The 10,493-nt window shown below is 63.7% G+C and overlaps 1 protein-coding gene across 1 annotated transcript in view; it reads left to right on the top strand.

Annotated features, from left to right (window-relative positions):
* Positions 1-465: 465 nt before the first annotated feature.
* Dtx1 (deltex E3 ubiquitin ligase 1) overlaps positions 466-10,493 on the top strand; it is a 28,763-nt gene continuing 18,735 nt past the window's right edge. The window contains exon 1 of the mRNA XM_046456503.2: positions 466-1,223. Within this exon, the coding sequence (XP_046312459.1) occupies positions 965-1,223 (259 nt within the window). The 5' untranslated portion in view covers positions 466-964. The remainder of the gene's footprint in view (positions 1,224-10,493) is intronic.

The raw sequence follows: 10,493 nt of genomic DNA, 5'->3' as shown, positions 1-10,493 counted from the left end.
GCACCCCGCATCCTGCGCCCCTCGCGTCCCCGCCGGGCGCGGGCCCTGGTGCGGGGCGACGCCGGCATCGCAGGAGGCTCTGCGGGCAGCGGATCCGGGACCCCGCGCCCCGGCCTCCCCCTTGGGGCCTGTCCCCGGGGCACCGGGCGGCGCGACCCCGACCCCGGAGCCCCCGCCGCCCCCGGCGCCTCCCCATTGTTCTCGGGCGCCCGATGCTCCCGGGAAGGGGGAGGGGGCCGCGCTCGCCTCTTAAAGGGCCCTTCCCCTCTGTGTCCCGCAGGTCGCGAGCGCCAGTGGGGTGGGGCGTGCCGCGGGCCCCCGCCCCCTCGGCCCGGGTCCCCTGCCCAGCTCGGGAGTCGCCAGCCGCGCGCATCGGCCGCGGGTCCGCGCCGCATCCCTGCCCTGTGCGTCCTGCGACCACCGAGGCCTTCCCGGACGACGCGGAGAGGGGACTTGGGGGACACGGACGCCCCCTTCCACAGGACCGTCGGGAGGGGCGGGCCCTTGGCCTGGAGAGCCGCCCCGCCGAAGCCGGGCGCCGCGCCTGGGACGCAGTCGGGGCGCAGAGGCTGGCGGAGCGCCGCGGGGAGCAGCAGCCTGGGCCCGGGCTCTGGGCGACAGACAGGCCCTGCGTGGCGGGAGGAAGAGGAGCGAGGCCCGCAGGGAGGAGGCTGGACCTGGAGCAGAGGCGGCTGCCTCCCTCCCTCCCTCCCTCGATCGCCGGCGCGGGGGACCCTCCCCGCAGAGAAGGACCCTGCCTGGGTCCCCGGGCCGGGACTGCCAGCCGGGAAGGGGTCCTCGGAGCCTACGTGGCGCCCCACGTCCCCTTGACTGAGGCCTCCGGGCCGTGCAGAGGGGCCCACATCCTGCCGCCCCTCGGGAGACGAAGTTCCCCTCCAGCTCCCGGGCCCAGGAGGACTTGGGCCGCCCGTGTGGGGACCTGGCCCCAGAGGCAGCAGCGGCCATGTCAAGGCCAGGCCAGGGCGTGATGGTGCCCGGGAGCGGGCTGGGCTTCCCGCCGCAGAACGTGGCCCGGGTGGTGGTGTGGGAGTGGCTGAACGAGCACAGCCGCTGGCGGCCCTACACGGCCACCGTGTGCCACCACATCGAGAACGTGCTCAAGGAGGACGCCCGCGGCTCCGTGGTCCTGGGCCAGGTGGACGCCCAGCTGGTGCCCTACATCATCGACCTGCAGTCCATGCACCAGTTCCGCCAGGACACAGGTGAGCAGCCCCCTCCATCCCCAATGCTGCAATCCCACCCTGCGGCCCTGAGAGGGGGCCTGGGACCCCCAAACCTGCTGATCCCCCAGGAAAAGGCCAGGCAGCAACCCAGCAGAAGCTGGGGGACTCGGGCAGGTTGCGTCTCCTGTCACAGCCTCTCTTTCCTCATCTGCAAAATGGACAGAACCCTCTCTCACAGCTGAGTGAGGAACAAAGAAACATGGAGGGATCTGAGCACAGACCCTGGGGGAGCTTTAGCGCCCTGTCATTGAGGAAGAAGGACTGGGCACACCTGGCCTCGCTGGGTGTCCCTTCTCCCACCTCCTGCAGCCCTGTTTTTCTAGTTACTAGTCCCATTTCACAGATGAGGAAACCGAGGGTCCCAGAAGCTGAGTGATTCAAACTCAGACTGGCTGTGCAGCCTGGCAGCAGGCCCCGAGCCAGGGCCCCTGGCTGGCCTGGCACGCTGGCTGCAAGTGTGGATGGTGCTGAGGCATGGTAACGGCCGTGGTCATTGCTGGGGGACAAGGGAGCCTGTGGTGTGGGGGTGACGAGGGAGCAGCGAGTACCAGAGGTGCCCTCGTGGTGGCAGGGGGTTGTCACACAATGACGGAGGTGGTGGATCTGATGGTGGGATCAGCTGGCAGTGGTGACGCTGGTGGTTGTCCTGGTGCAGAGCTCTGAGCACTGCTGCCGGGTGCTGAGGATGGAGGGCACGGTGTTGGTGGCGGCCTTGGTGGCCCTGTGGCATGGGTGGCAGTGCCCAGCGTGTTGGTGATCGTATCAGGAGTGGTGTGACGGCACGCTGCTCGGTGGTGATGTGACCGGTGAGGATGGTGACAAAGATGGTCCCGCTCTCTTGTTCCCCGGATTTGTCACTGTGGTGGGAGCTCTTGGAGTCGCTACCAGGGGTCTCCAGCGAGCCTGGCGGGCGGAGAGCAGTGGCGAGATCCTGCCTCTCGGAGGCTGCCAGAGAATCCCTGGCGAGCTCTGCCCGAGGAGTGGCTGGTGGGGGTTGGGGAAGCGCCTGTGAATCCCTGAGTGACAGAACCGTGTGTAACAACCTTGGGGACAATAGGATGCTCTCCTCCTCTCCAGAGCCAGGCTGCCCCTACGCTATCCACTCACCACGTGCGGCTGCCTCCTGGGCTGTGGCCGGGGTGATGGAAAACTCAGAATTCAGTCCTGTCCCACTCAGCACCCTCTGGGTGCTCAGGAGCCCTGGTGTAGGGTACAGTGCAGACTCCGTCCCTGCAGAAAGTCCTGCAGAAGGTCCTGCTGGGCTGCACTGCTCAGATCCCTGCAGGACACTACAGCATGCTCCCCGAGCCCAGGGCCCGGGGGAGCCTCAGCAATGGCTTACTGAGGTGGCATCTCAGGGTCTCTGTCTCCATAACTCCAGCGGCAGTCCCAGGTCGCACCAATCATTCTCGCATTCTATCCTGTGGTCCTTTGTCCAGGTGTCAGGCTCTGTGCTGACCCTGGGCCACAGCAGGAAGCCAGGCAGGTCCTTAGCAAGGCTGGGAAACCTACCAGGAAGGTCCCCAGGTAGCCAAGGAGCAGGCAAACACATGACCATTCAGATAGTCAGCCGCAGGTCTGACCGCATGGGATGAACCCGTCCAGGGGTGCTCGGGGAAGGACAGTCTGAGGAAGCCACGTCAGAAGAAGTGTCAGTGTTCCAGGCAGAGGGAACAGTCAATGCAAAGGTCCTGGGGTAAGCAGGAGCAGAATACATTCAGGTCAGTTGTGTTTGGAGTGCAAGATGAGGCCTGAGCAAGGAGCAGACACTCAGACCCGGACCCTGTGACAGGGGGCGTAGGAGAAGTCACCCTCCAGTCCTCGTGCCAGTTCTTCCAGGGGAGCACCCAGGCCCTGATGGAGGAGTGGGAAGTGCTGGGCTTCCCAAACCCTATTCCCTTTATCCTGAGCAGAGGGAGCGGCTTTCTTGGTCGTTGGGCCCTGGGCAGGCGCTCAGCCAGTGCAGGTGAGGGATCCTCCAGGCCTGACTGGGGGCGGGGGGGGGCTGGGGTCCTCAGAAGCAGAGACAGAGCCTCCTGTGGCCAAGCCCTCCACTTCTCTAGGCAGCACCCCTGCCTGGGTTCCTGGGTCCCAAGACTCCCCAGCTCCCTCCTTCAACAGGCCCCCACTCTCTACAGCACCCCCCTTGCCCCAGGAGCCCAGCCCCATTCACTTCCTGCACCCCCAGCCCCCCCGGGCTGCACACCCCACACCTGCCCCTGTTTGCAGGAAAAGGGAAAAACACCACTCATCTCTCTGCAGGCTCCTGGGTGCCTGCCAAGACCCCCCAGGGAGGGAGGCTGGCCCGGAACCCGCTGGGGCTGGTGGGGGACCTAGGATTCCCGGAAATCTGCTGGAGGGACCTGCAAGCTGCCTCCCCGCAGCAGACTTGCTGTAGATTTTTGTCCCACTTCACCCAGGAGCAGAGCCACGTCAAGAAGGGACCTCTTGACCTCACTGTTCACGGTGCAAGGGTGAGCCGGACCAGCCGGCAGTACCCCAAGCATCAGGTTTCCCTCTGCTCTGAGCAGCTTTGCAGCATTAGCCTGGTGTCCTCACCTCTCTGGGTCTCAGTTTCCACATCTACGAAATGGGCAAGAGTACCCCACCACTAGCAAGGGGGTTGGATTGCCAGAGAGCACCAAGTCTATTTGATCCCTTGAACATCAACTAATGCCCCATGGTGTGGACCTACCCTGTGTCCACACTACATGTGAGAGAGATGAGGAAGAGATTCTAAGCCTTGAAAAGTTTGTATCACACAAACACCAACATAAAACCATAAAACCCAAAACTTGTGTGTATGTGCTGAAATGCACAAGGCTTGCGTCTAGATTTGCTATTTATGAAATTCTCCCTAAGCTCATTGAAGCTAAACTTTCCGTTTGCGGGGGCAGAGATATGAGCAGGGCCTGGTGTTTCTGAGACACTAGTACGAAGCTGGTAGGCTTTTCTAGTCGGGCAGATGGTAAGTCTTTTGGCCTGTGGGACCAACAGTCTCCTGTGACTACCCAACCCTGAAAGCAGTCACAGGATGATATGCAAATGAGAGACGGTGGCCGTGTCCTAATAAACTAGTTGTGGACACTGAAATATGAATTTCCTGTCTTCCCAGCTCATGAATTAATCTTCAACTGTTTAAAAACCTAAAAACCATTCTCAGAACCTGAGCTGTATACAGAAGCAGCCAGCCAGTGGGCTGACCCCCAGGCTGCAGTCGGTGACCCCTGACCTCTAATATTTTCATAAGGTGCCCACAGGGTAAGACAGCACTGGTGTCCAGGGACACCCCGTGGCACAGATGAGCCTGGTGGCGTGTGCAGAGTTCCCCCGGGTGTGCGGATGTGTGCACAGCCCAGGCGAGTGGTCTGCCGCTTACACAAATGCCCTGTCCCTGACCCTTCTCAGACAGTGGAAGGACACCCGGGCATCAGGCTGGGCTCCAGGGGACAGCCTGGCCATTGGGGGCTGCTGTTTTCCTGCTCCGCTTCGAGGTCCCCAGGCCTGGAGCCCTGGAAGCAGAGCCCCCCATGGGGACAGAGCTGTGACGGGGCCCAGCTGATGGGGCGGGCTAACTGAGGTGACCCAGGCCAAGGGCTGGAGGGCACAGCCAGAGGCGGGCGGGGACAGACTCCCTGGCTTGCACGAGGGGTCCATGCTGGGGACACTCCTGCTGAGACGCTTGCTCAGTTGTCCCCAGAGCTGTCCTCGTCTTCCTTTGTCTGTGGACACACCAAGATGGCCACAGACGGGCAGGCCACCAGAGGGGTTGGCCCTGCGGACAGAGCTTGGTGCCTTAGGCCCTGGTGAGGCCCCGCCCCCAGCAGGGGGGAAGGCGTGAGGCGGGGCTTTCTGCCCCCGGGGGTGTGGGCTTCCCCAGGGGGCGTGGCATCCAGCCATGGAGGCGTGGCCTCGCAGGGCCTGAGCCAGACCCTGAATTTCCCCCACAGGGTGAGACAGAGGGGTGACTCAGCCTCTTCCCCAGGCTCTCAGACGGCTCCCACCTCCTGTGGCCAGGGAAAGGCGGAGGCACCATCTGACTGACCTCTGAGCGGCCTCCCGCCCATTCTTCAGAAGGGACAGCGAGGCCAGGGGCAGCCAGTAGGGGGACTGTCCATATCCTGTGCAGGAAGCCCCAAACCTGGAGCGCCTGGCGCTCGGGACTGTCAGACAGGAGTGGCAGGTGGGGGCTGGTCTCAGCATATCTCAGCCACGTCCCTGCCCCGTAGGCTGTGCCCCCCTCAGCCCTGGTGCCTGTAGCCTATGTCCCCCTCAGCCCTGTGCCCCCCTCTGCCCAGCAGGGAAGGTCCTGTCTGAGGACACTTCACTTTGGAGACCAAGTAGGGCTACAGGAGAGAGTAGGGTGCTCTCAGGGAAAGTACCTGAGAACTTAGACTCCAAAGGAGACGACTGAGACCCAGAGAGGGTGAGTGACCTGCCCAGGGTTACACAGCTTGCCGATCCCACGCCGGAGCCCTGGCTTCCCAGACAATCCCCCAGGACAGAAGGCAGGTGCCATTGATGCCAAGGTTGAAAGAGCCCCTTCCGCTCATGCCTTCGGAGTTCTCCGGGGCTGTCAGGGTCTGAACCAAGGCAGGCACAGCCAGAGCTACCTGGGGCCCCCGGGGCCCAGCTCCCAGGTACGAGACCCCTGGGGACCCTCTGCAGGCAATTTGGGAGGAACCAGGACTGGCGGTGGGGGGATCAGGAAGAGTCCGGCTCCCGGTGGCCGTGGATCCAGCTAATAGGTGGGCACCTCCCGCCACCCAATCACAATGCCTACTTCCCCCCATGTCAGGCCCGTCCATTTGGCCGGCAGCCGCTCGTCCAGTTCTGGGAGCCTCTGTTGATACAAGTTCATCGTCACGTCCAGTTAAAAGTCACTGGTGCCTGCTCAGTACCCTGGGCGGGGTCTTGGGCCAGGATCTTCAGAGTCCAGGAACATTAAGTCAATTTCAGAGTTTAATGGGGATAAAGACAAATAGAGACAGGAAGAGCGTTTGAACCCTCTGTCCTGTGAGGCCAGCAGATAAAGACTCGATTTCCAACCTGGCCCCTTGCTGGCTGTGTGACTGTGGGCAAGGCACTTAACCTCTCTGAGCATCAGTTTCCTCCTGTGTAAAATGGGGATAAGAACAGCCCCTACCCAAGAGGGTTGTAGTGAGGATTAAATGAGAGAGTGTGGGAAGCGCGCACACACTCCCCTCTCCTCACTGGAGAGGTCTGGTGGAGCTGAGCGGCCTTCCTATAGGAGGACCCCTGGGTGCCAGGGTGAGGGCTTCAGTGGGTAGAACGAGAGAGGAGCTCCCAGGGGACGGAACAGCACCAGCGCAGCCTGCGGAGAGCAGAAGCCTGGGTCAGAGGGCCTCCTGGGACCCACGAGACCTGGCCGGCGAGGCTGCCAGCTGCTGCCCTTTAGCGGCCAGGCCCTGGGGACCCAGAGCCACACTGCAGGACCAGCCTGCTGGATCACGGGCCTGGCGCAGGTGGAGGGGGACTAACAGGCTCCCCCCGTCTCGCACAATGACGCAGGAGGGCAGGCGGGTACCGCGGCCTGCTGGGCAGGCCCCACGGTGGGTCCCAGATGCACACCCAGGGCCACAGCTCAGGGGACAGCCCCTCGCCAGCTGCCCCTGTGCCCGGTACCTTGGACAGCGCCACGGGGACCTGCCAGGCTGTGAGTGGGGCGGATTCTGGGTCACCGCCCTTTCTGGCTCCTCTCAACGCTCATCTTCTCCTCCTTCACCTGTCCCCAGCCTTGCCCCCCAGCCACACCCCAGCCTCTTCCCCAGCCCCAGCCTCCAGCCTCTCCCCCCAGCCTCATCCCTCATCCCCAAGAGGCTGGGGAGCCTCTTCCCCCAGCCTCGCTCCCCAGCCTCTTCTTTCCCAGGGAGCTGTGGAGTCTGACCAAGAGATGAGGGAGGGGACAGGAGGAGAGTAGAGAAGGGGCTGAGGCAGGGATAGGCTGGAGTGGGATGGGGGCCAAACCCTGGGACGGGGTGCCTGAGGGGGTCTTGCTGGCGAGGAGGGTCAGACTCTGAGTCCTCTTGCTGGCCACTGGCTGGGGATGGGGCGGGGGTGGGCAGGGGGTGCCTGTGATGGGCGGTGACCCACGTTCCCTCCCAGAGCCTCCATTACCTGGAATATGGACCCAACCACACCCCATCCTGTGGCCTTGCGGTCAGCGTTCACCCAACAGGAGTTCAGTGAGCACCTACTGTGTGCCAGCCCCGGCCCCAGACACTAGGAATGCCACAAGAGACAGGTGGGCACCGCTGTGCTGGTGGGTGACGGGGCGATGCAGGAAGCCAGGCACCAAGGGAGTCCCTGGGCTATGGAGCCGTTTCCGACCCCGGGGCCCCAGGAGCGGAGAGGCAGGGGACTGTCTCCTGCAGGTCCCACATGGCTGTGCCCTTGCTCTGTCACCCTGGCCAAGGGCCTGTCCCTCTCTGGGCTCCTCCACGGTCCCTCTGGAGCTACTCCAGGCTGCCACCTCCCTCTGCCCAGGCTGTCGTGGCAGACGGTGTCGGGGTGCAGGGGAGCCTGGCAGCGGGACCCAGAGCCCAGCACCCTGAGTGCAGAACCAAGGACCAGGCCATCAAGAGAGGCAGCCGGGATAGTCCCGGCCCAGCCCCAGCCGTGTGGCCTCCTCCTGAGCCACTGGCAAGTCCCCCTCCCACAGGGGCACCGGGGACCCAGGGTCTACCCAAAGTCCTGGCCCAGGGCTGCCTCTGTTCTTGGGGTCAAGGTTCACTCATGCCGAGGCGTTAGGCCCCTGGTGGCCCTTAGTGGCCTAGGCCAGGTTTCTCCCTCTGGGCCCCTGTTCCCGGCCCCTTCCCCGCCTGGGCTGCAGGCAGCGGGGTGGGTGGGGAGGGGGAGGGGGAGGTTTCTAACTCTCTGCTTCTCCTGCGCCAGGTATGCAGTAGGTGCTCAATAACGACTTGGAGGTTTGAATGAGGTGATGGAGACTGTGTTCCCATGCCTGTTGCCAAGGAGGCCCATCTTGTGGTCACGGCTCTGAATATTTTGGACATTCGTCCATGTCACTCCTCCAGGCTGAGGCCACCGGCCTTGGAGGGGCCACAGGACCTGAGGGAAGACAGACCCCTCACCCTCCCAAGCCTCGCGCCTTCTTGGGCTGCTGCAGGGGCCAGGTTCAGTGGGAGCCCCGAGGAGCAGGGGAGCGATGCCCCCTAAGGATGGCCGAGGAGAGGACAGAGTGCTTGTGCTGAGCCAGGAAGATGGAGTGGGAAATGGGGGCGGGGGTGGAAGAGCATTCTACCCAGAGGGAACAGCAGGCGCAGACACCCAGAAGCACGGCCACACGGTGCCCTGATGGGAACAGCTGGGGTCCAGGTGTGGTTACAGTGCCAGCCTGTGCAGACAGCGTGCAGGGGACCTCGAGGGCTGAGCTAGGGAGCTGAGCTGGTCACAAGGACACTTGGGAGCCACTGATGGGTGTTGAGCTAAGGAGTTCCACGGTCAGACTTGGGTTTGTGGAAGAGCCCTCTGGCCGCCATGTTGGACTGCATCACAGGGTGAAGGGGCGCGAGCTGGGCGACTGCAGTGGTCTGAGCGGTCACAGTGGCTTAGGCCAGAGGGTGGAAGTAAATAGAAGTCCAGCCCCCGGCTGAGCCCACTCCTGGCGCAGTAGCACGGTGGCTGTGTAACTCTGGGCAAGTCAGTTTCCCTCTCTGTGTTTCACTCAGCTTTTGTACAAAACAACATTAAAAGTGAGACCGGCCCCTTGGTCATACAGGAGGCACTGGGAGCTGTGCCTGGCACGAGGTCGCCCTCTGTGAGGGCTCCTCAGTATTATTGATCATGGCCATCACAAGGGCAGGAAGGAGCAGATTGGAGGGCTGGGGCAGGAGAGAACAGTCTGTCCCTTCCGTCCCCTCCCCATCTCTGTCCCACTCTGGCCTGTCACCACTGTGCCAGGACATCAGAATCCAATATGTGGGGATCTGGGTGCAGGAAGCCCCCACCCTGGCCCTCGGGCACGCCCAGCCTCCTAGGAGAGGCCGCTCTGAGAGCGGGCGTCCCCTCGGTGTCCCCCAGGTGGGCTGGGACGCCATCGCCTCCACCACCCCCTCTCCACCGCCCGGCCTGGCTGGCAGCCCCTGTGGAGCTGGGGAGCATCCCAAGCAGAAGCCGCTAATGGGCCGCGGCTTAATGTGACGAGCCCTGGGGGACCTTCACGGAACTGAAGGCCACCGCGGGATTATTGATCGCGGGCAGCGGGCACAGGAGGAGCGGGACCCACAGGCCTCACAGCCGTCACCACGGAGGGAGAGCACGGCTCGCCATGGCAGGGGTGCTGTTGGGAGAGGCCTTGGCACCCCCAGATCACCAGCCAGGGCAGAGGGAGAGGCCACCGTCCCCAAGGCCATCACCATCCCTCTGGGGCTGGAGACAGCCATGCTGCCACACCTCAGTGTCCCCCTCCAGAGCATGGGCACATGAGCACACCCAGGAGGTCAGAGGCCACTGAGCTCTGGGCTCTGGTCAGACCAGCCACCTGCAAGTGGCCCTGGATATGTCCCTAAATCCCCCCCCCCAGTGCCCTGCCTACAGGCCCCTGGGGAGCTCCTGGCCAGCGTAGGGCCTGGCATGTGGGGACCTCCGGCACGCCCCCAGCCACGGGCCCGTCACCTGACAGGATGTCCCATGACCACCTCCCTTGGCCCGCTTCCCCCCAGGGTCTGAGTGCCCCTGGCTGAGATCACTTCCCTCTGGGAAGCCACCCCCAGAGTGGGGGAACCCTGTGGCCAAGGCTGGCCCGGCCGGGGAGGAACGGTTGGGAGGCCGAGGGGCAGGCGGTGGGGGCTCAGGGCCTCCCCCCCCATGGACCCACTGGCTTCCTCTTAAGACCAAGAGGCAGGGGCTGAGACCCGCATCCCCTCCTCGAGGTGGGGGGGGGGGGGGTCAGATGGAGACGGAGTAGCCAGGGCAGGAACCTCGCCCCACTGACCACTGCAGGCCAGCTGAGGGAGGGGGCCCCTGCCTGGGCTAGCACCAGGCTCAGCTGAACCCCTCAGAAACCACTGTTCCCAGCCCTTGGCCCTCACCCTCCCAAGACCTCCCCCCTCTGGACCTCAGTTTCCTCAGCTGTAAAATGGGAATGATCCAGGCGGGGTGAGATGGCACATAGTAGGGGCTCAGCGAGGCCGCTCTTGCTGCCCCTCAGCCTCCTGTCTGGGCCTCTGGGTTTCCTGTTTTCCTTTCTCTTCATCCTCAAACTCTTCG

This window comes from Marmota monax, unplaced genomic scaffold, assembly GCF_021218885.2.
Source record: "Marmota monax isolate L192 unplaced genomic scaffold, Marmota_monax_Labrador192_F-V1.1 WCK01_AAM20220418_F8-fsc00185, whole genome shotgun sequence".
Lineage (NCBI taxonomy): Eukaryota > Metazoa > Chordata > Mammalia > Rodentia > Sciuridae > Marmota > Marmota monax.
The sequence above is the reverse complement of the archived record's forward strand: the minus strand, read 5'-3'. Positions and strand labels throughout refer to the sequence as shown.